This window comes from Lampris incognitus, chromosome 18, assembly GCF_029633865.1.
Source record: "Lampris incognitus isolate fLamInc1 chromosome 18, fLamInc1.hap2, whole genome shotgun sequence".
NCBI classification, from domain to species: Eukaryota; Metazoa; Chordata; class Actinopteri; order Lampriformes; family Lampridae; genus Lampris; species Lampris incognitus.
In genome coordinates, this window is record NC_079228.1 from 32,294,800 (window position 1) to 32,320,473 (window position 25,674).

Here is a 25,674-nt window from a genome sequence, read left to right on the forward strand (position 1 = left end):
GTCCAGCAAATAAATGTTTAACCTTTATTTACCCAGGATAGTACGGCTCGTGTGCAATTTTTCAGCAATGTCCTACACATTCACATGGGGCTGCCCATGGGCGGTGGTGGTGGTGGTGGGGGCACGGAGGCCAGCATGTTCATCCTAAATATAAGCAACGATAATAGCAATACTTGCCATTGAGTTTGAACTGGCCAATACATTATAAAGGACTTTGCATCCAATAAGACAAGGAAGATGGCTGCATGAGAGTCAAAGATGCAGCCTTAAGGTAAGAAATTGCATTTTCTGCTAAGAAATGTGTGGTGTAAGTGTTGTGATCTTTGTTGATGTGCGTTTAAGTGAGTCATAGAGTTCTACTGTGTGTGTGTGTGTGCCTATGCAGCCCCTGTTACTGAGCAAGTCTCTCTTAGTGTGCATGTTTAGTGGGTGAGAGAGAGAGCATACACATTCATGAATGAGGCAGATTGGGGGGGGGGGCACTTACTGGACATTTTCTGGGGCACAGCCATTTCTGTGGGCAGGCCTGCATTCATACCGTTCCACACATTCACACCTGGGAGCTGCCCAGTACAACCACAGTCTTTACTGTTTGCCACTTTACAGTTCCACTGTTCCTTGCTCAAGGGCACGCCAGCCGAGGGGAGCCGTGTGTATTGGGGAAGGGGAGGGCGCCGTTCATTCACTACCCCCACCCACATTTTCCTGCCAGTCCGGGGATCGAACCAGCGACCTTCTGGTCACAAGCCTGCTTCTCTAACCTTTGGGTCACGGCTGCCCCTATATTAGAACATAAGATCAATAACTACTCGTCTTTGGAAATAAATGATCCTTTGTGGGGATATATCACCGTAGCACTGAAAGAGAGATATAGTTTTTTTTATAGTAAATGCAAATGAGAGGGTATGTGGGCTTGAGTGTGGATTGCGGGAAAACCTGAAATTGATAAAATAATAATTGCATTGTATTTAAAGCACGTGTTCTGATAGAATCAGATTTTTTTGTTGTTCATTTTTGAATGTTCCTGACTGACTGACTGACTGAGCAACAGTGATCATGTATGAGAGGCCGTATAGGCCATATTCCATACTTTACCCCTCACATACACTACTGAAAATGCTCTCACATACATATGTGAAATACTCTCACATACTACTGAAAATGCTCTCACATACTACTGAAATGCAATAGTTGTATGTAAGAGGATTTTCAGTTGTATGTGAGAGGTAAAGTATGGAATATGGCCTATACGGCCTCTCATATTCATGTTTAGAGTGACTGACTGAGTGATCAGTTTGACAGGATAGGGCCGCTGGGTCGGGTGACCAATGGTAATGGAAGTGGGAGTTTCCTTATTGGCCATTGCTCTTTCAAAATGAATCGGCTCAGCAAGCTGTCGAACGTGGTGTATTGCTGCTCGTGGACACTACCGAAACGCTAAGAGTGGAATGATGTGCTGCTCTTCCCACATCTGGTTATGTACTGTAACAGGCCAGCACAGAGTCTTTATGCTTGCTCAATAGTCCGGGTACGGAAATCACAGAAAGGTGACTCAGTTCATCTGGATACAACATTCAGTGGGAGAAACGTCTCATCATCACTCATCTAAATGGCTTCGGCAGTCTCAGATGAGGCTGTGGGCTGACAGCTGAACTGTCGTCAGCCTCTTATTGCAAACCACGCAGCGAAGGAAACAGCTTTTAATATGTTTGTATTGAAATCAGTTGACATGGACTCGAACTACCACCAGCATAATACGTCTTCATTGTATCCGAGTCATGCTTAGGCATGATTTGCAATCTATGAACTGCGTAGATTTGAGTCAGCAGGAAATTGCACCGACGTCTATTTTTATTCACATTTCTGGTCTGGATATGCACCGCCCGTCATCCTGTGACTCATCTCATCAGTATCAGTTTTGTGTAAGTTTAGCAGCTGTTGATAAAGGTCACGTAACCCACCGGATGTTGCAGGCCATTGATGGCTAACATACTGTATTGCTTTAATAGATTAAAAATATGAAGGAAACACTAGGACGGCCTTCTTTAGTATGTCTTCAGAATGGACATTTATTTAGAAAGCTGGTGAGAGACCATGACTGAGCCTAAAAAGGCTGGGTATTAATCACATTTCTCATATTCAAGCCAGGCTGCTGCTCAAAATTCACAATTATCAGCAATGCATTGTTCGAAATTTCCACTTTTGGGCTACGCTCACGATTTGACCTTGTAAAAAGCTATACCACAGTTCTGGGCTGGAGAAGGTGGGTTGTTTTTTTTTTTTAAGTTCAGTGGAGTTAACATTTGCAGGGCAGCCAAGCTCTTACGTGGGCCAAAGTCATGTGACTAACAGTCAGTGTTTGTGTAACCTTGTACACGCTTCCCTTTTGAGGATTTGTACAGACAACCGATTTCTAAGGAAGCTGTCAGAAGTCCATCACATTCCAGCGGTCTGTGCAGCTCAGTGTGTTCTCGCCGAATGACTCAAGTCATCCCCAACAGTCTCCACCGGATGGTGTGAAAGTTATCAGTCATTTCATCTCAGACACAGATGAACCACTGGCCATATTTTCACTGAGGAAGACATAATAATAGCATTCAGCAGAAGAGGCTCCACCCAATAAGCTAAATGCTGCAATACTGTAGCTCCACCCCACTGCCAAACTGTCACACCACCTACAGTTTTAATAATGCAGCCCAACATCCCATTTTAAGTTCACGAGTACCAGGGGATCGAAGGAAAACTGATGCAAAAGTGAACAGGCCTTGTGACAGAATGGTGACCGAGGAAAAACCACATTGGTTCCTGTGGCAGGAAAAACAAATATGCTGGAACCTTTTTATCCTCATGTTCCTTTAGCCAAAAACTAGCCAAAGCAGACGCTCGGAAATTTATACCAGAAAACCTCATCTTGGGGGGGAAACAACAACTGCTAAGTATCACTCCAAGTCTTATTTAGGGTAAGGCCAAAATGTTGTTGAAAAAAAAAAATTGCTGCAACCTGTGAACTATAAACTTGGAAATCCTGATTTGTATTTGTAGTTTGTTACCACGACTGAAATGCTGCTGCCACTTGTTATACCCCTACCCCCAAAGGAACGGTTTAAAAATCAACTTAGAGTTGGACCCTTGATACTGACAGCTATCAGGCAACTATGCTGGACTCTTGCTTCTTTCAAGGCCCTGAAAGGTCTGAGTGTGGAAAACCTTTTAAAACGCGTGAACCGTGTTAGTATGGGATGCGAGAACTGAAAACATAACCCTACGCGCAAAGGGCTTAAGACACGATACCTGCAGGTTTACGCCTCCAGTTAACGCCACAGACCACGCTTGTGTGAGTGCATAAAGGCATCCATTAGCGGGAGATTCTCCTCCTGCAAGCAGTTCTCATTCCCTGGTATTTGGTTCAAGGCTGAATCCAGGCACATGATCAGGACACTGCGAGCAGGTCCCCAGCGAGACTAGCCAACCCACTTCTCGGCATGATAAATGGCAGTGGACTTCAGACTCGGGGCAACGCTAGTGCATTAGCCAAGAAAAAGAACAAACACCAACATGCTGTTTGTTCGCCAAATGCTGTAAGAACGGCGGCTTACATAATCAAGTCGCAAACACATGTGACATTTGGTTTTAAGAATGTTTAATTCCACTTACACGAAAGCACGTAACCAAAACAGATAATCAAGTGTTCAATTTGAACATTTGTGAATGTTAAATCTTGCACCCCAGCTTTTTTTTTCTTTTCTTTTTTTTACTAAGTATCATAATTTTAAGAAGTTGGCACCACTCGTATGTAATCAGGTTGTAGTGTGGCTTTCTCCAAAGTGCTACTTTTTTGTCAATTTGTAGCATCTTTTAAAAATCCTATTTGCCTTTCCACCATGTACTTCCTCAGTAGACATACCTGCAAATTACCTAACGCAAGCAAAAATATTAATAAAAAAATTGCAAATCCCAAAGCGCTCTCCACCCTAACCTCCCATACTACTGAAAACCATGTACATTCCAGGTATCAAAACAAAAGGCAAAAGGGGGATAAAATACACAATTAATACAAACCACCTCAATAGAAAATAGCAAGTAACCACAGAAAGCAAATGGCAAAGTGTTCGCCACACTGCTGAGAAGATAAAATATTAAAGTTACAGTATCAAGCCATTGTATCAAGTTAACTTTGTTCTAAGGTCGTCTACACCTTTTTGTCATGATACAAGAAAATAAGGTATTCCCATTTCACCCAAGCTGAAGAGATGTCAGTTAAAAACAGTTGTGACCCACCGTCAGCCATATTGTGCCCTTGAAAACCAACGTGACCCCTACCCTTAGCCAAAACGTGCAGTGATCTGACCCATGAATCTTGTATCCTTAAAGATCCCATGAAATGCAAAGAGTATTTTCATTCTTGTTACCGCTTATCTGCACTCAGTTTACATCTATTTGACACTATGGTCTAGAAATCGACACAAAAATCCTCCTGTGATTTAAAGAAGAATGTTTTTCTCTTCCTGACAAATGACAAATTGTATATTAGTCACGCCATCCTGCAACTGCGGGCATACACCAAAAAAATAATAGGAGAGAAAAAAACACAACAAAATACAACAGTCTAATGAATTGGGAGGGAGACAGAGAAAGACGAGTGTTCTCTACCACCAAATTGAAATTAGCCAATAGCCGGCCATTATTAGCTGTGAGTCAAACCAAGCTCTCTACCCTCACAAAATCCCACCCGCCTGTCTTGATGCATGATCCAGGTAAGAAAATCAAATTGATCCCACCCGACTTTCGTTTCATTCAGTTATACGAATGAAATGTTTGTGGTGCTCTAAACGCCGTTTCATGGGACCTTGAATTAAAACCACCTCACCACATCTGACATTCGGGAAAACCAGATGGCTATTTAGGATACGGCAGTCATATTAAAAGAAAAAAGAAATTGCATCTTCTCAAAACAACCGGAAAAGCTCTAGGGTTTACAACTTTTTTTTTTGTTAATTTTATGGGCTTTTAAGCAATTTTTTCCATGTCTGTAAAGATACCACCATAAAAACCACCACAACCACCAAAGTTGGAGTTCCACATCTTTTTCCTTTTTGTTAACGCAGCAGTACGCTACAGTGAAGCGGGCTGAAGACGATGGGCCCGATTAGGTCTGAGATTCATGTCAGCTTCCTGTTAAACCACAAACTCAGGTCAAACATCAGTTGCTTCACACAATGAGTAATGCTCAATATAAACAATCAAGTTTATCCCATCCTGTGACAGACACACGCACACACACTTCAGTGTACCTGAACATGCACGCACACACACGCGCACACACGCACGCACGCACACACACACACACACACACACGCACACACATACACAGAGTGAAGTGCAAACATACATACATAGCTGTGCATGTATGCACACACAAACAACCACACACAACTTAGGCTGGTGAGAGGTAAAAAATTGTGTGTTTGAAAAAAAAAAATGGACAGATTTGAGACTCAGTTGTTCTCAGTTCCCTCCTCCGTCTCCTCTCCCTCACCCTGGGCGTCTGATGTCCACAGCTGCAATGAAACAAAGCAGACAGTGATGCATATGCACCGGTGACCCCAGCTAAAATTTTGCATCTGTAAATACTTATTAGGAAAAAGACTTGGGATTAAAGTGTGAAAACAACAAGTGCAGCTCGAAAGACAAAAAAGCAATCACAGAACAGATACTAATTGCACTGATTAGGAGCAGATAACTTGAACGCGACAGACACGTGGGAATGTGGCTCAAGGCACTCACTGTGAGATTGTCCCGGAGCAGCTGCATGATCAAGGTGCTGTCTTTGTAGGAGTCACTGTTGAGGGAGTCCAGCATGGCTATGGCATCATCAAAGGCCTACAGGGTGAAACAGGCAGCAATCAGCAACACCGAAACAACCATGTAGGTGTGCAAATGTGTGAAACCGGAGCAGTAAGTGGAGCGTAAGAAATCAAAAAAATGGCCTGAAAAAGAGCAAAGGAGACAGCAATAAAACATTGGCAAACAGCTATTTGGGGATTGAAAATAAAAAAGTAACCCTTAATAATTCAGTTTGTTACCTGCAGAAGGAACATTGTTTGGGGAGACTGAAATATTGAGTTATAGTCACCCATCTTTGTATGGTTTTAACATTCAAAGCACCAATCGTGAACCAACTGGAGGTATACAAGTTTCTGTACCACCACTACACTTAATATTGACCATTACATTCATTACAATATTGACCATTACATTCATTGGTACCACAACTGTTAACATTTCGTCTTCAACAAACACCCTAAAAATATCAATCAATATCAAGAAACGGTGAATGAAACACAAGGTGGAACAACAGTGAGAGGCAAAGAAAAAATACTGTAAGTGAATGGAGGAGCGCTCCTACCGTCTTGGCCAGTTTGCAGGCCTTCTCAGGGGAGTTCAGTATCTCATAGTAAAAGACAGAGAAATTGAGGGCCAGGCCTAGGCGTATGGGATGGGTGGGCTGCATGTCACTGGAACTGATGTCAAAAGCCGCCTGGTAGGCTTCCTGGGAGTTGCTGATGATGGCTGCACACAGATGCAAAAGTCATGTTAGGCAGCAGAGGTTTTAAATGGGGAAGAGAAGACCGCCAATTCACATTATAATTGTCTTGAGTGGAGGTGTGTGAATAGTATCAGAAAGTACCGCTGCTCTCTATTCTGCCAGTTTTTACTTTCACCTGTCATGCCAGGTCTAAAAAACATCATGATTAGTTGCTGAGATAATTAACACAACAGGTGAACATAAAAACTGGCAGAATAGAAAACCAGCAGTATTTGGGGTTCCCGAGGACCAGATTGAGAACCACTGCATTAGAGGACTGATAGTTGTATGGCCTTCAGTAAATATATGCAGGGTAATACACCCCAACCGTTATAGTATCAGATGCAACAGCTACCACCGCTTTAACAAATACACAACTAACAAATAAGAATGTCATTGTGTCACACTTAAGTCCTGGAACCTAAATAATAAAAGAGGACTAGAGTCCTACCCGAGTTTAACTTATTATCAAATTATCCAAAACCCATCATGAGCTAGCTACTTGCCTGGAGTCCATTTGTGCTCAGGTTAGGTTAAGGCTGGGCGATATGGACAAAATCAAATATCACAACATTTTTGACCTACGTCGATATTGACGTTTTGATGACATCGTAGAGATGACTCCCACAAAATATTTACATATTGACATTTTAGATTAACATTCATTAGTAATGTGGATATGATGTCCAAAAAGGTACAGACAAATAGTATAACAGCTACAACAGTCTAATAAATTCAGAAAACTGCATTTCTTTACTGTAATGCAGCCCTTTTAAAACCAGGAAAAGACAACGCTCATGTCATATCACGATGTTCAAAATCCCAGATACCTAGTCTTATATCACGATATAGAATGTCTCTCTCTCTCGCTCTCTCTCTCTCTCTATACAGTGCATCCGGAAAGTATTCACACCCCTTCACTTTCCCCACATTTTGTTATGTTACAGCCTTATTCCAAATGGATTAAATTCCTTTTTTCTCTCTCATCAATCTACACACAATACCCCATAATGACAAAGCGAAAAAGGTTTTGTGTAAATTTTTGCAAATTTATTAAAAACAAAAACTGAAATATTGCATGTACATAAGTATTCACACCCTTTACTCAGTACTTGGTTGAGGCACCCTTGGCAGCGATTAAAGCCTCAAGTCTTCTTGGGTATGAAGCTACAAGCTTGGCACACCTATATTTGGGGTATTTCTCCCTTTCTTCTCTGCAGATCCTCTCGAGCTCTGTAAGGTTAGATGGGGAGCGTCACTGCACAGTTATTTTCAGGTCTTTCCAGAGATGTTCAATGGGGTTCAAGTCTGGGCTCTGGCTGGGCCACTCAAGGACATTCACAGACTTGTCCCGAAGCCACTCCTTCGTTGTCTTGGCTGTGTGCTTAGGGTCGTTGTTGTGTTGAAAGGTAAACCTTCACCCCAGTCTGAGGTCCTGAGCGCTCTGGAGCAGGTTTTCACCAAGGATCTCTCTGTACTTTGCTCCATTCATCTTTCCCTCGATCCTGACTAGTCTCCCAGTTCCTGCCGCTGAAAAACATCCCCACAGCATGATGCTGCCACCACCATGCTTCACTGTAGGGATGGTATTAGCAAGATGATGAGAGGTACCTGGTTTCCTCCAGACGTGACGTTTGGCATTCGGGCCAAAGAGTTCAATCTTGGCTTCATCAGACCAGAGAATCTTGTTTCTCATGGTCTGAGAGTCCTTTAGGTGCTTTCTGGCAAACTCCAAGCGGGCTGTCATGTGCCTTTTACTGAGCAGAGGCTTCCGTCTGGCCACTCTACCATAAAGGCCTGATTGGTGGAGTGCTGCAGAGATGGTTGTCCTTCTGGAAGGTTCTCCCATCTCCACAGAGGAACACTGGAGCTCTGTCAGAGTGACCATCGGGTTCTTGGTCACCTCCCTGACCCAAGGCCCTTCTCCCCCAATTGCTCAGTTTGGCTGGGCGGCCAGCTCTAGGAAGAGTCCTGGTGGATCCAAACTTCTTCCATTTACGAATGATGGAGACCACTGTGCTCTTCGGGACCTTCAAAGCTGTAGAATTTTTTTTGTACCCTTCCCCAGATCTGTGCCTCAATACAATCCTGTCTCGGAGGTCCACAGACAATTCCTTTGACTTCATGGTTTGGTTTCTGCTCTGACACGCACTGTCAACAGTGGGACCTTACATAGACAGGTGTGTGCCTTTCCAAATCATGTCCAATAAATTGAATTTACTACAGGTGGACTCCAATCAAGATGCAGAAACTTCTCAAGGATGATCAGTGGAAACAGGATGAACCTGAGCTCAATTTTGAGTGTCATAGCAAAGGGTGTGAACACTTGTGTACATGCAATATTTCAGTTTTTTATTTTTAATAAATTTGCAAAAATTTCTACAAAACCTTTTTCACTTTGTCATTAGGGGGTATTGTGTGTAGATTGATGAGAAAAAAAAAGGAATTTAATCCGTTTTGGAATAAGGCTGTAACATAACAAAATGTGGGGAAAGTGAAGGGGTGTGAATACTTTCTGAGATGCACTGTATATGTAAAGCAAGAGTGTATGTTTGTTTGTTCCCTTAAGACTCCAGAAATACTCATTATAGAACAAAAAGAAAGGTATCTTTAGAATCAGCACTTTCCAAGGACTGCACAGTTCGAAAAATATTTCAAAAACCAAGTAAAAATTTTGATTTGTGAAATTGAGTTTATTTTGTGGTGATTTGCGGCGATTAATACACACAATGGCAAAGAAGCTTGATGAATGGATTGAAAATTAAGACATTTGATCCCTCCGACTCCGAGCTGCCCTTCCGGTTTTGCTGCAAGCCATGTTTTGCAATGACCATCAACAAAGCCCGAGGACAGACTTTTAAAACAATTTAAGTAAATCGTTCTGCTCCATGTTTCTCACACGGCCAGTTGTGTGGAGCTGCCTCCAGAACTGGTAGTGCAGAAAAGCTTTCTATCCTAGCGCCAAATAGTAAGACGTAGTTTACCCTGAGGCGCCTGAGCACTGAGTGATTAATAAACACATTGGTAAAGAAGCTTGACGAATGGATAGAAATTTATGACATTTGATAATTTTCATTAATAAGAGTCGTTTATTCAACATTCGTTTATCACATGTATCATATCATAAATTATCCTATATTTCATCATCAATTATATCGTCAAGATCCGATCGTGTTGGTTGTTTTGGTGAGAACATTTCCCCCGGGCAACACCGGGTACCTCTGCTAGTAATAAATATATTGCCCAGCCCTAGGTTAGGTGGGTAAAGTTAACACTCACATACTTTAAATTATGAGGCACATTGATTAAGCATTTAACTTAATGGGGCCAAATCCTTAAAAACCATGAAAAGCATGAAAACGCTTTTGTAAAAGAAAGAAACTCAAATTCAGTAACCAATAAAAAAAAACATATGTAATTTTAGAATACTGATCTATTGATCACATTTATCTAGGTTAGTCCAGTCAAAGTTTGTTCACAAATTTCTCCCAAAACTGGCAGCCAGAGAACTAATGATCAATTTGCAAAGGACGGTTTAGATAACTGAGAACATGTTTGGAAAATCTGGAGTTGACTCTCCCCCCAAACAACATTAATGGTTAAATTAACAGGACAATTGGAGATTGAGAAAAAGGCAAATTTTTAGCCTCTACTAAAGCCTGACTGGGGCAGCCTGGGATGCAATAGTGGAAACAGAGTCTGGACACGCTTCCCGGCTCTCTGGTGCTGCTGCTGTTGCCATGACAACCCAGCAGCAGCAACCCTAGCCAGTGGTTAGGCTGACAGTTGTAGGTCAAGGGCTGGGAGTGCTGCCCCATTCATCTTAAAGTGAATTTTAAGTGCCACTAGGGTTGTGCAATATGACGATATATGTGTGACGATAGAAAAACGTCTTATCGTTTCATATTATGTTCTATCGTTAATTTTATTGTGTCACAAATCGCACTCTGTCCATCTTTTGCGTGGATTACATTAATAAATTACTCTCATTGGTTTTTTACTCGTGAAGCTTTTATGTCACTTACAGTAACGTAACTAGTGTAGTTGTTGCCAACTCTCCACTGCCATCTCTCTCTCCTTCGCTCCGATGAGCTCTGTGTGTCGACGGGCTGAGCCCCGCCCACGGTGAAACAGAGCAGAGGAGATGAGAAAATAACATGACCATAAATGACCGCAAAACGTAGTAGAGACCATTTTTATTTATGTTGTTTAACTAGTTTTTATATCAGCTCAGTAGGAGTTTCTACTGCATTTTGATGTCATTTATGGTCATGCTACTCTCCTCTCTTGTGGTTCAGCGAGGACAGGAATGCCCCTCCACACACCAGTGTTGTAGTACTCGAGTCCAGGACTCAGACTCGAGTCCGACTCAAGTCCTGATTTTCAGGACTCGTGACTCGACTTGGACTTGAGCACTGACGACTTGTACTTGGACTCGAGCATTGACTGCATTCGGACTTGGAAGTTGGAGATGAGGACTCGGACTTGTTAATTGATAAAGACTGTTTTTTTTGTTTTTGTTTGGCTGTTGTGTCACAAAGTAAATAAACTCCCTTTGAAATGGTGACAGCTGTGTCATTTTTGTTTAATGTAGACCTTTTTTATTTGTATGGCAGCTTTTTTACGGTGCCAGAGTGAAGCACTGGAGCCCATCTTAGAACTCGACTCAGACTCAACCTTGATGACTTGGACTTAGGTAATGGGGACTTGACTCGGACTCTTATTTGACGACTTGGACTTGAACACTGGGGACTCGAGACTCGACTACAACACTGCCACACACTGTGCACACGCTGGGGGGGGGCATGGACCACAAACTATTTATTCATTGAATTTACAGAAAATGTTCTATAATGTGATATGTATCATTATCAGGATAAGAAATGACAGGTATGCAAACTGGTTAGGAGTAGAAAACGTGAGAAGGATGTGTGAGCAGAGAAAAACAGACCTGCATGGGAGTCCGGGGGGTTATGCTCTCCTAAAGATTTTTTTAAAGCTACTAAATGCTAATTTCTGATGTTTTAGCATTACTCTGGTACTGTACACAAGCTAACAGAATTACAAGATTTACTCAAAGTATTAATTTATTACCATTACATATGATGTGCTCACATTCACACAAAAAAAATGAACAAAGGGCAGCCCCACCAGGTACGCAACTTATTACAATTATTTTCAAAATGATTACTCTCCATATCCAGTCTGTGCCACATACCATGTTAAAATGTGAAAAGAAAAATTACTAATTTGAATATGCAAGAGTATCCTATGCTTTAGGATTGGTGGTGGTGATGGTGGGGGGGCTAAAGGGGGTCTGTCCTTATTTTTTCTTCTTGGCCTAGACCAGTTTCTCAAGGGCACACTTTTGCTATTTTGCTATATGCCTCAGCCTTGCCCTCTTCTCCTCTTCAGCCGTCTGTCTTTTTGTAGGAGCTAAAAATGTGTGACCAGCCTGTGTTGTTTATTACTTGTTTAGGCTGCACACTCTTTTTGGTTACTACCACTTCCGGTCATTAGCACGTGGGTGTGGTTTCACATTATTTACCTTTTCACTTGTATGGAGGGATAAAGACAAAGGGCTCTGATATTTTCTGTTGACCGTCACGCCACGTCAGGAACAATTTAGTCTTGGTTTAATCACTCCAGTAAAACTACTACTTGTCAGTATTTTTTTGTTTAAATTAATAAACAGCATAAAATGTATCTGTTAGCGAGCTTGCTAACCATTCTTGTTTCCTCCAATTTGATCTCTTAAGGCTTTCTTGACTGGCAGATATTTTTCGGTTTTCAGTTGACACCTTCTCTATAGTTTCATGGCTTAATCCTCCCACATGCACTACGTCCCCCTGGTGAAACTCCTCACTGTCAGGTGAAAAGAAGCGGCTGGTGGCTCCATATGTATCGGAGGAGGCATGTGGTAGTCTGCAGCCCTCAGCAGAGGGGGTGGAGCAGCGACCGGGACGGCTCAGAAGAGTGGGGTAATTGGCCGGATACAACTGGGGAGAAAGAGGGGGAACCCCCCCCCAAAAAAGGAAAGCACCAATATCACATTTTCACTGCCGATATCGAATTCAAGTATGAGTCTTTAAAGCGGTATTAAACACGGGCGTCCAGTTGGTGTGGCAATCTATTCCATTGCCTACCAACACAGGGCTTGCCGGATCGAGTCACCATGTTACCTCCAGCTTGGTCGGGCATCCCTACAGACACAATTGGCCGTGCCTGCGGGTGGGAAGCCGGACTTGGGAATGTGTCCTGATCGCTGCATTAGCGCCTCCTCTGGTCAGTCGAGGTGCCTGTTCAGGGGAGAGGGGGAACTGGGGGGAATAGCGTGAGCCTCCCACGCGCTACGTCTCCCTGGGAAAACAGCCCTCCCCAGATCGGCAGAGGGGGTGGGGCAGCGACTGGGACCACTTGGGAGAGTGGGGTAATTGGCCAAGTACAATTGGGGAGAAAAAGGGGGGGAAAAAAGCAATAAACACTTAAACGTATTTTTTGAGCTGTAAACTGAATGATATAACTGTGCGGTGATGAAACATCAATATTGGTGTTAATGTTGACATTTCTTACCAAATTTATAAGAATCAGCATTTCATGGATTGAAAATGGCTCAACAAGCCATCTACTGTTTTAAATCAGCCCTGAACCTTGCAAAGCCAATGCTGATGGGGTTTTTTTTTTTTTGTGGATTTTCCCCCCTCTTTTTCTCCCCAATTGTATCCGGCCAATTACTCCACTCTTCCGAGCTGTCCTGGTCACTGCTCCACTTCCTCTGCTGATCCGGGGAGGGCTGCAGAATACCACATGTCTCCTCCCGATACAAGTGGAGTCGCCAGCCGCTTCTTTTCACTTGACAGTGAGGAGTTTCACCAGGGGGACGTAGCACATGGGAGAATCAAGCTATTCCCCCCCTAGCCCCCCCCCAACAGGCGCCCCTACCGACTAGAGGAGGTGCTAATGCAGCGACCAGGACACATACCCACATCTGGCTTCCCACCTGCAGACACAGCCAATTGTGTCTGTAGGGATGCCCAACCAAGCCGGAGGTAACACGGGGATTTGAACTGGCGATCGCCATGTTGGTGTTCAACGGAATAGACTGCTACGCTATCCGGACGCCCTCAATGCTGATGTTTTTCAGGGAGTTGTTTCTTATTCAATGTGAGGGTCTAATGACAGGATGCTGAATTGCTGTAAAGCCCACGGAGACAAATTTGTAATTTGTGATAATGGGCTATACAAATAAGATTCAACTGACTTGACTTGGGACTTATCTACCACTACTTTCGGCTGCTCCCATTAGGGGTCACCACAGCGGATCATCCATTTCCATCTCTTCCTGTCCTCTGCATCTTCTTCTGTCACACCAGCCACCTGCATGTCCTCTCTCACTACATCCATAAACCTCCTCTTTGGCCTTCCTCTTTTCCTCTTCCCTGGCAGCTCCATATTCAGCATCTTTCTCCCAATATACCCAGCATCTCTCCTCCACACATGTCCAAGCTATCTCAACCTTGCCTCTCTTGCTTTGTCTCCAAACTGTCCAACCTGAGCTGTCCCTCTAATATACTTGTTCCTAATCCTGTCCTCCTTCATCACTCCCAATGAAAATCTTAGCATCTTCAACTCTGCCACCTCCAGCTCAACCTCCTGTCTTTTCGTCAGTGCCACTGTCTCCAAACCATATAACATAGTAGCTGGTCTCGCAACCATTTTGTAAACATTCCCTTTAACTCTTGCTGGTACCTGTCACAAATCTCTCCTGACACTCTTCTCCATCCACTCCACCCTGCCTGCATGCTCTTCTTCACCTCTCTTCTGCACTCCCTGTTACTTTGTACAGTTGACCTCAAGTATTTAAACCCATACGCCTTCATCACCGCTACTCCTTGTATCCTCACCATCCCACTGTCCTCCCTCTCATTTGGGACTTATCGACATAATGAAATAAAAAAAGAATGCTATCGCTCTCTAATCTGAGTTGGGTGACCCACCTCTCCCAGCCCCCGCCGTTGAGTCTGAGTCTGTGAGACCAAGCTCATTTTCAAATATATACTGATCAAGACACATAATTAACCTGTCCTTTCGCCTTTATTACATTTTCTAACCAACCTTTTGAATTTATCTCAATTTAGAGTTAGTTAAGTCAAGTCAATTTCACCATAGTTATATTATTTCATCATTTTCAATTTTGGTGCAATGGTTCAGACTTGCGCGTTTGACGACTGTAGAAGCACCACAGGACAACTGGGTCAGTCGGGCTGGGCTTGTGCCACAGCTGGGGGAACAGTCGCCTCATCGCCCGCCCCTCTCTGCAGCCGGAAAGCCGCAGCCCATCTTGCGGACCCCCCTCCGTCTGCAGCGCATCCACATGGTGGTGATCAGGGCGACTTTGTGGGGAGGTGTCTGACGCCGTACCGGAAGGCGGGCCAGTGGAGGGGACTGGGTACGGCGGTGTGTGGTGGTGAGCCAGCGACTCGCGCCAGGCCCCTCTTGCGGAGCTCCTCAGCTACTCCTGCCTCACCCCCAACCCCCCCGCCTATTTTTTAGCATTTTTCAAAATTATTATTCAGTGGGCAGAGTTGGGCTCAGACCGGGGTATCAGCAGATTCTGAGTAATGCACTGATCCATCCATTTTTCATCTCATGTGACTTATGAGCAATAATCAAAACAAAAAAAGAAATGGATATAGATTTTGAGACTAATCAAAGAAAAAACCTGCATCACAACATGCAGACACGTTGGATAAACGGTAACTTTCCTCCCCAACTAGGGTTGGGCCAGTTTAAACATTTTCAAACCGGCTTGACAGCCAAATGCTGGACCAAACCGGTATACCCAATTTTACCACTAGGTGTCGCGTTTGACTCAGCAGCCACCACTCCAGAGCAGTGTCGCAATAATAGACAATCGGACATCTCCGCCTACCAATGTCAAGGGACTTCTAAATGCAAGAGAACGGGGCGACAAGGGCCACATACAAACCTACGCCTACTGCTTTAGAAATCTAGGGCACGCCTTATCGGAAATAATGTCTCACCCCCATCCTACTCATAGTGGAAAAACTGGAGATACAGCCAATCTCTTTGTAACACGGAGAGAGCTTTTTAAAACACTGAAAATGGATACCCAGATGTGTAGTCTGGCTGGGCCGATGAGTCATGTCCTAATCAAAGGTTGTGTTTGTTTTTAACCGATCAATGTTTCGCTGCAAACATCAACAAACTTTTAAGGAGTTTTCTTTGGTGACTGTGGCTAGGCATCCTATAATGCACGTGTTGCTGGTGCGACAGTGTTTACAAGCACAGTACTTCTGCATGTCACCGCCTCAATATGAAGGGCCAACCTGCAGACTTTGGATTAGTTCTGCAATGCAGTTTTTATTAAACTCGGTTTCCACCAAATTTCAGCAACAAAAGCTGGGAGATTGCCCTCAGACTAGTTGAGCGAAGAGTTTAGAGACTTGACTTGTGAGTCTACTCCCGAGTGTAACATAATGACACTGAATGAGCGTAGCGACTCCCTGACACATCATATTTTTATTTCTCACAACAGCCATTCAACTTAACTTTTCTTCTTCTAAACAAAAAAATAATAAAATAAGACTTAGGCCTAGTGCAACTTGAGAAAATGTCATCCATCCATCCATTAGCCAAACTGCTTCTCCTGCTCTCAGGGACCCAGGGATGCTGGAGCCTATCCCAGCAGTCATGGGGCGGCAGGCGGGGAGACACCCTGGGCAGGCCGTCAGGCCATCACAGGGCCGACAAACACACACACACACACACACACACACACACACACACACACACACACACACACACACACAATTTCATACCTTGGGACAATTTAGTACGGCCGATTCACCTGACCTACATGTCTTTGGACTGCGAGAGGAAACCGGAGCACCCGGAGGAAACCCACACAGACGCAGGGAGAAAACGCAAACTCCACACAGAGGACCACCTGATTCTTTTACCAACAGACCTTACTGACTTTTGACTGACTTATTTGATTTTTGTTAATATAATATCAAATAAATGAATATCAAATAGAAAAGATCAAATAATCAAAGTATCAAAATCTTGTCCATGCTTTTCGGCTCATCTCTTGTTGACTTTGTATCCAAAATGTTGCCATATTGGTGTGGTTTTCGCTTTCACTGACACCAACTGCCATGTCTTGTCTCTCTTGTCACCTCCAAACAAAGTAAAAAAAGACACCGTGCACATCTTCCCCCCCACCCAACTCTACTGAAATTTGATCTTCTTGTTGCCGGCCTCGGGCTTGGCACTAATGCCGCTTTTCCACTGCATGGTACCGGCTCAACTCGACAAAATGCGCACGGCCTGTCAGACACTAGTGACTCCGTTAGTCCATTTACAAACAAACACAATCACATCGCTATTATTACTAATGAAATACAAGTTGGATTTAGTGGTATGATGCTGACGCCACAGGTTGCTGATGTAGTAGGCTACTTTTTAATTTGCCAGAACATCTCATGGTGACAAATACCGTTTCAGTCGGTTTGTGTAAAATCAAACCGGTTTAAGCCCGTGCACCGAAATGGACCAGTAAACCAAGACCAACCCAACTCCATCCTTAACCGTTAAAATTTTTTAATGGACCCCAAAACTTTACACTGGTATAACAAAAACTATGATTAACAAAGACATAAGTCTCAGCTGAAGATAGTTCAGCTGTACTCACCGGTCTTGTCATCTCCGGTGGCGACCTCAGCCAGGTAGCGGTAGTAGTCTCCCTTCATCTTCAGGTAAAAGACTTTACTGTCAGCCGGTGTGGCTTTAGGAATCAGGTGGTTGTCAAGCAGGGCCTAGGGTGGAGATGGGGGGTTGGTGAGTGATGATGTGCAGTACTGAATCAGCAATGCATACAATTGACAACTCAACGTAATTCCCACTAAATAATGTCTGTGAATGTTCTCATTCATCCAGGTCATGGTTATTCAAAGGAGTTGAATCAAGTGCAGCTGGACTTGGTATATATCCGTGAAGACGTTTCGCCTCTCATCCAAGACGCTTCCTCAGTTCATGCCCTTCTGACTAGACCTTTCAGACTAGCTTGGTCTAGTCAGAAAGGCACGAACTGAGGAAGCCTCTTGGATGAGAGGCGAAACGTCTTCACGGATATATACCAAGTCCAGTTGCACTTGATTCAACTCCTTTGGATACCCACTAAATAATGTTTGTATTAGGGTTGGGCGATATGTCAAAATTTTCCTACCAGCCCAAAAAGAATAAAAAATCCCCTATTTGGGATTATTCTGATTTTAAACTTGACGCAATCGGCAAGTCGGAGGACCTTAATGAAGTAATTTGCAGTCTTTGCAAAAATAGTGTGGGCAAAAGCTTCTAACACTACTAATTTGCACAAGCATTAATGTGACAATCTCATTTGCTGGAACATGACAGCCTATAGGCTACTCATTCATTTAAAATAAATCATCTTGAGATCTTTGCTAAACAATAAACTTTAAAGACAGGCTGAACAGCTATCTGACATGATTTGAGGGGAAATTTTTTTTTTGATGGCATCAGATGAAAGACGCCTCCACATGAACAAACATGAATAACATAACTATGCTATTAAATGATCAGGGTGCACAACTGCACATACAGGTTTTGGTCTAGTTCTCAAATAAGATTTATGAATTGACGCTGCTTTTCTAAACCAATCGATCAGACAGCAACCACTAAAGATGGCTCAATTGTAATCTTGTCACTACCCTGTTTTGTGAGATTTGTCGGAAATACACTGCAACAAGAACATGCATATGGCCCAACTCCAACTGCCAATTCCTCCTCATGCATGCTTTGAATTATGCTTTACAGGATAATTATTTACCGAGCTGAATTCTCGAGGAGGCAGACCATTAAATTAGCAAAATAAAAGGACAAAAATAGCACAAAAAAACCAACAACAGCTGATTGGCCTCAGGTAATCGCCAATTGCCGATATAGTCGTCAAATCGCCCAAGCCTAGTTTGTAAAACTACCAGCAGTGTGAAATTAACCTGCAGCAACACTATCATATAATATTTGCATTTGTGCATAATGAGCCTTGCAATCGAGTGGCCTAGATAATTCAGTATATTATGGCCGTTCAAACATCCTTTAATGCAACCACAGGGAAACCTTCATTTCCTTCGAACACCACTCTCTTTTCTGCATTGTGTATACTCCTAAACAAAAAAGTCATTGTATGTACTATCAGCTTGGCTAACAGACCGAACAATGACTGGTCGGGTACAACCTGACTCCACCACTTGAAGAAGATATATGAGAGGTAATCCTTATCAAACCATTGAAATAAAATAAATGATTAAAAAAAAAAATCAATACTGACCATCTGAATAGTTACATGTATGCGTTTATTGTAGAACACCGCCATGATGGAAACTATTTGCATTGTTTCACCTGCAATGCGAAACATGCTGACAGAAAAGTTTTTCACCTTCCTACCACAACTACCACTGTGTCTTAAATCACTGGTTAAGTGTTGGCTCAACTGTTCCCCAAGAGTAGAAGAATACAAATAAAGGTTAAAATACATAAAAAGTAGCACTTTTACTTTCACCTGCAGTATTCATTGTATATGAATGCCTAGGCAGTCATCTGAAGAGTGAAAACAGAAATGTCCTCTATCTAGGCAGCAGACTTTGCCCTGCTCACTTATTGTTCATCATATTTAAAATGACATTGTATTGGAATTAAATTTGTATGTTGTCGTCATACACAATTTTGTGGTCTAAATTAATGATGACAAGAATCTACTTCCTTAAATTTCACACTGAATGAAGTCTGAAATATTTGAGGAAGTATTTTGAAATCTAGTTTTGGTTTGGTATTATACTATATATTAACAAACAGGTCAATATCGTGAACCTCAGTTGGATTCCTAAATATATTTTTTTCATATGCAAGCATCTACCGAGATGTATATCATTGTCATGTTAAATTCCTTATGAGTATCATGATAATATTTTCCATTGGCCAACACTACTTTAATCCAATTTCAAGCACTATCTTTAAATAAAGCATTTAGCAGCGCAACAGCAGCTGAAATACTGGTGACTGGCAGCTCCTGAGCCATAACTAGTAGCTTATTCTTATTCTTTTAACCTAAAGGGCTATGGTTCAGAGTTTGTGTACAAATACAGCATTTTCCCATGTACTGTCAACTATTTACTTCCAAGTCATAGTGAAGACATGGGATTTTCTGTTAGCTATTTTGTCAAAGCTAGCCTGAGAATGGGTCCCATTCACAACATATAACTGGAGCTGGGAGACGGTGACACAAAAAAGAAAAGAAAAAAAAGATGTCAAACTAGGCTGAAAATGAGGCAAAATGTCAAGCTTGAAGAGCTGATGCCATTGCAACTTTGTTTTTCTACTGACATTTCATCAAGCAAATTTTATTTTCTATCTTTAAGAGAGTCAAGACAGGATTTAGAGACTCTATTTCAGTCTGGACTACAGTAAGTAAATGTTAGAGTCATTTTATATAGAATACTGTGGGGACATACACAAAGAAAGTGACAACTTACCCAACTGCAAGAGGTGATCTGGCTAGACCAGTATGTCACAAGCTGCCATATGACCAAAACATTTAAATTATGCTTATGTATATCAATAAATTATAAACTGGGAATCACTTTTTTTAAGTGAATCTGTTGGCACAAAAACCCCCCACTGGAAACCAGGAATTGAATCTTGAGTTTCCTCTGGGGTTTTCCCATGATAAAATCAAACATTAAAATAGCAAATAGTTACTGTTCTTCTTCCCCAATCACATCACTCCAGTGACTCAAACTACCCCCCTTCCATTACCACCCCACCAGTAGCTATCCACTTCTAACTGCTCTTCCTCCACGCCTTCCCAAAAATGTACTGTCTGTCTTCTGTCTTTCCTTTCTCTCCATTCCTTCTGCTCACCAACACGTCGGTGCAGATCTCCCTCAGCTCCTTCTCGATTTTCTCCCTGTACTCCTTAGCCAAGGTGGCTTTCTCGCTGCCCTCGGACTTCTGCTCAATGCTGGACACCACCCTCCAGGATGACCTCCTGGCACCCACCACATTCTTGTAGGCTACAGAGAGCAGGTTGCGCTCCTCATTGCTGAGCTCCCCACCCTCCTCGGTCACAGCCTTCATGGCGGCGGCCATGTCATCATAGCGCTCGGCCTGTTCGGCCAACTTGGCTTTCTGCACCAGGTCCTCCTTGTCTGTCATGGCTGCTGATAAGTGGACAAAAGAAAATGTTCAAACGTTTTGCTTCCTGAAAAAAATATAGAGATTATGATAGACAATGTCAAGCTGAACACAAAAATAATTTCAGATTTGCTTTATCACATAGGAATTTGGAGAAACATTAAAATAACTTTTATTGAATTTAACATGTTTAATTGTATAATGATGCTGACAAATTGTGTAAGTTCAACTAAGCTTAAAATGTTTTGCAGCTGATTTTTGTTTGTACTCAGCATCTGGTGCTTCTCTTGTCAGTGTCCAACAATAGTTGGCCAGCATTGATGGATTCCAGCTGCCCTGATACCTCTTTTCCATGGTCGCAACGTCCCGGTGAAACCTTTCACCATGTTCGTCACTGACTACACCAAGATCAGCAGGGAAGAAGTCCAAGTGTGAATGCAGAAAATGAATTTTCAATGACATGTTGCACTTCATGGTTTTGCATGCTTTAAGCATGTTATCAAGTTTGGTGCTCTGTAGTTGCCATGAAAATTCTCGACAACATCCTTAAAGCGCTAACCACTGTCGCCTCACAGCAAGAAGGTCTTGGGTTCGAACCCCAGGGTTGTCCAACCTTGGGGGTCATCCCCGGTTGTCCTCTGTGTGGAGTTTGCATGTTCTCCCTGTGTCTGTGGTGGCTTTTCTCCGGGTGCTCTCGTTTCCTCCACCAACAAAAAGAAACATGCATGTTAGGGTTTATAGTCCTGTCTGTGCCCCTGACCAAGGCAATGGGAAAAGAACTGGAGTTGGTCCCCAGCATGAAGGAAGCAGTCCAATGCTCCTAGCTACACAGATCACAGCTAGGATGGGTCAATTTGCAGTAACTGAATTTCCCCAAGGGGATTAATAAAGTAGACTTAATTTCTAAATGTATTCCATGTTATTTTCTCTGGCCCCACTAACAGATCTTTTAATTCCCTGTCATTGATGACCTGTCTGATTTGTGGACCAACAAAAATGCCTTCCTTGGGCGTCCAGGTAGCGTAGCGGTCTATTCCGTTGCCTACCAACACGGGGCTCGCCGGTTCGAGTCCCCGTGTTACCTCTGGCTTGGTAGGGTGTCCCTGGCACTTCCTCTGGTTGGTCGGGACGCCTGTTCAGGGGAGAGGGAGAACTGGGGGCAATAGCATGATCTTCCCACGCGCTACATCCCCCTGGCGAAACTCCACATGTATTGGAGGAAGGGCGTGGTAGTCTGCAGCCCTCCCCGGATCGGCAGAAGGGGTGGAGCTTGGAAAAATAGAGTAATTGGCCTAGTACAATGGGGGAGAAAAGGGGGGCAGGTGCCTTCCTTAATCTTGGCATCAGTGATTCTTGGAAACACCTGTCTCAAATAGTAAAATCCATCACTTTCTATGTTCAGTGCTTTCACAAAATGTTTCATCAATCTGAGTTTTATATGAAAAGGAGGCAGAAATATCTTTGTTGGGGTGACAAGTGGTTTACGCGCCACACTTTTCTGCCCTGGAACGAAATGCTCACGGAGCGTCCAGTTCTTTTTAATGGAATGTGACTCTCTAGCACACCTATCCCATTAACATAGGAAACAACAGTACTTTGCATATCTGAGCGACATTCCTAGTAGCAGTGCCGACACTTTTAGATCACCACAGATGTTCCAGTCGTAATTGTTGTACTGTATGTGTTTCAACAACAGTTCCATGTTATTGTAGGTTTTCTTGTGTACTGCATAGCCAATGGTTACTGAAGGGTGCCATTGTGTAACAGGACAGCTTTCAGGCTTAACTTTGACGAATTGATAAGCCATGAACAATCCCTCAATGTCAGTGCAGAAACAGCGGTTGTCAACCTGCGTGAAGAAGTTTGTCAAATTTTCTTGACGATTCCGGAAGACAGAAATTTTTGGACGTGGTGACAGCATACCCAATCCTTGCAATCTTGAACAAAGTAGTTCTGCTTTAGCTTTTCGTTTATCTCTGATTTTTCCCTTTTTTTCTCCCGATTTAGTGGCCAATCGCTCCCCATTTTAGTTCAAACACCCACCCTCGTACTGCATGCGTTCGCCAACTGCATCTCTCCGGCCAGCAGTCTCGAAGGCGACGCCTCGCCACTTTTGTGACAAGGTGAATCCAGGCCGAACCACTGCTTTTTCCGACACACACAGACGCATTCATGTGACGAACACAAGCCGATTCCGCCCCCCTCCCAAAGACGGCGTTGCCAATTATTGCTCCTTCATCGAGTCCGGCCATAGTCAGATCTGACGAGACCGGGGCGTGAACCCCGGTCCCCAGTGGGCAACTGCATCGACAAAGCCGATGCTTAGACCGCTACACCACTGCGGACCCACTGCTTTAGCTTTTGACATAACTAAGTCCCTGACCAGGTCATTTAATTCTGGCTGTGTTATCAGATGAGGATAACCTGGCATAAAAAGGTTCAGCATCTGGATCAGTGTCATTTTCCACATCTGGTTTATGCATTGTGGCATCTTCATCTGCCTCATCTCGGCTCCATGTCTCTGGTGGCTTCGGTACTGGCAAGATGTCATCATATGACACTGGTGTCATGGCTGAAGGTAGATTGGGGTATTCAACAGATTTCTTATTTTTAGTAGAGAAACCAGATACATTGGTCAGACAGAAGTAACAGTCCGTCATGTGAGCCTTCTGTTCTCGTAATATCATCGAGACTGCAAATGGCATTGACTTCCAAGTGCCTCTGAGCCAAGCTCTGAGGTTGACTGCACATGTTGCACAACAAATGTGAGGAGCCCAGGGTTTTTCTTGGTCACCAATTTTATATCCCAATTAGAGCTCATAGGCTTTCTTAATATGTGCAGTCATGGTGTATATTTGAGCCTTAATACTCGCCACAGATGTAACAATGTATGACAGCTGTTGCAACATTGACGAGACATTTCTGCTGCAATAAATCTTCCTGAACACAATAAATCCTATTGTTAAGTATACTCACTATGCTATTGCCTGAAGAACATGTGCATTAACACGCATCCAAACAGCATCTGTAAATGTGAGCAGCTTTCATAGTCTGTCTGCCAACATCTAACCTGACTAAGCATGCCCAGGCATGCCTAAGACAACATTTGCATAGCACCTACAATGAGTGCATGCCCAGGACACTTGGACTGACCAAAGCAGCTTGCTTTGTGGGCAATATACTAAAAGACATAAAATATGGCAGGAAATGGAAATCACAAAAATAGGTTATATCAACACGGTATGTGATAGGGAAATTCTATGGCGATTTTCGTGATCAGCAGCCCAAAGTCCATAAAATACACCCAAAAGTGTTCAGGAAGCAAAATTTTCATTATCCAGTGGAGAAAAATGAATGGATTTCAGCATTTATAATTAATACTTTATACTTAAGCTTCTCTATCACCAGTTGAGTTCTTGAACTTCCTTAAAACAGTTCACCTTTACACAGCTCCTCTCTTTATAAAGCTCACCTTTATTGGCTGTATCACAAAGGTTGTACAGTAGCAAATGACCCCACCATAGTGCCTTGCTGACATATATTTCCAGGGCTTAGGCTGGACCCCTCTTGAATAAGAAAAGGATGACAGGACGTAGGAAATTTGGATGACAATCATTGTGATTGCAGGGAGGGACCTCCTTACCTTTGCTGCAAAACCGTTCTCATGAGCAATAACCAAAGCGATGCATACAATTTTAGGGTGTCATTAACAACGCTTGAATTATAATTCAAACACGGATAACGCTAAATCCCATTCCGAACATAGCCAATTCCTTAATATCCAATTAAATAAAACCAGTAACCAGTACTAATCAGCCCTCTTTTGTCGATAATGTCTACTGACGAGCAACTGAAACGCACACAGCAACTAATAAGTTAGCTTCCCCAACATGACAATACTTAAGACGTGCACAGCATCGCTTTATCATGTGCATAGCATTTAAGGCTGGCACCTAACGGATGGCTGCGAACCAGCTTCACTCACCTGCCCAGCGAGGGGCAGGGTGTGCACTGATTAAAGGCTCCTACTGCATGGCTTTGACAGCCATTTAAAAAAGGAAAAATAATGTTTGGTTGATGGCCATTACACCCAGGTGGCGCGGATGGGCCGGTAACAACGGAGACGTCTGCTCACTTGACGTTCAAACTGAAGGCAAGAAACGTTCATTTATTGCGAGTGAACGCCCTTTTTCCCATTTTCCGGAAAACAAATGGACGGGTGTGCTGTTTTAGCAAGGGCTTGTCATAATCGATGAGGGAGGCAGATAGGTATAACCCAGTGCCAGGCGATACCGCTAAGCATCGGAAAATGATACGTTATCGATGGTTTGCTGAAGAAAGACAGCTTAACCAGAGCGGCCAAATACAAGTGGGCGAGATCCATTCAACAACCGCCAAACAATGAGCTCCGGAGCATCCCCCCCCCCCCATACCACCTCCCGGTATCACCTCAAACACCCAAGCGAGTAGCATTTCGAGGACAGACGCAGAGCTAGAAACGTCGATATCCGAAAGGGAACCGAGCCAGCGAACAATTTAGCGTTTTCGTTGCGGTCGACGAGCCGGGGCTGAATTAACTGCGACTGACCTGCGTGTCCGGTAAGCGCGGCGGGATCCCGATGTGCTACGGTGACACAGCTGATGGTTTCTCCTGCTTCTTCTCTCATTCACGGGGTTTCCTGCAGCTCCGCGCAGGGGCGGCGGGAGGGGGGACAGACGGGCCCGTGACGTCACGGGGCGCTACCAAGGCAACCGTCGGTCGTCACGCGTTTCGAGACGTCGCGCTCGCTTCCTCGCGCAATTCATTGTTAATTTATAATAATACTAATAATAACAAACTTAATAATTACGAT

At 43.4% G+C, this 25,674-nt stretch overlaps 1 protein-coding gene across 2 annotated transcripts; it reads right to left on the reverse strand.

Moving 5' to 3' along the window:
* Window positions 1-3,604: 3,604 nt before the first annotated feature.
* Window positions 3,605-25,477, reverse strand: LOC130129075 (14-3-3 protein zeta-like). Of its 2 annotated transcripts, none has more exons than XM_056298872.1 (6): window positions 25,410-25,477; window positions 20,549-20,844; window positions 17,304-17,427; window positions 6,407-6,570; window positions 5,785-5,880; window positions 3,605-5,558 (listed from the first exon to the last, which is right to left on the reverse strand). In XM_056298872.1, the coding sequence occupies exons 2-6, from the start codon at window positions 20,840-20,842 to the stop codon at window positions 5,496-5,498; spliced, it is 741 nt and encodes a 246-aa protein (XP_056154847.1). In that variant the 5' UTR covers window positions 20,843-20,844; window positions 25,410-25,477; the 3' UTR covers window positions 3,605-5,495. The 2 variants fall into 2 exon arrangements, with proteins under 2 accessions (XP_056154847.1, XP_056154846.1); XM_056298871.1 differs by having other exon boundaries at window positions 20,549-20,847.
* Between the last annotated feature and the right edge of the window lie 197 nt (window positions 25,478-25,674).

What these genes read in the sequence shown, in the direction of transcription:
- LOC130129075 (XM_056298872.1), bottom strand. Translation starts at nt 20,842, where the DNA reads ATGACAGACAAGGAGGACCTGGTGCAGAAAGCCAAGTTGGCCGAACAG. An exon ending in AGATCTGCACCGACGTGTTG is followed by an intron (nt 17,428 to 20,548) that starts GTGAGCAGAAGG and finishes TCTCCACCCTAG; the next exon opens with GCCCTGCTTGACAACCACCT. An exon ending in CCTGCAAACTGGCCAAGACG is followed by an intron (nt 5,881 to 6,406) that starts GTAGGAGCGCTC and finishes TTCACCCTGTAG; the next exon opens with GCCTTTGATGATGCCATAGC.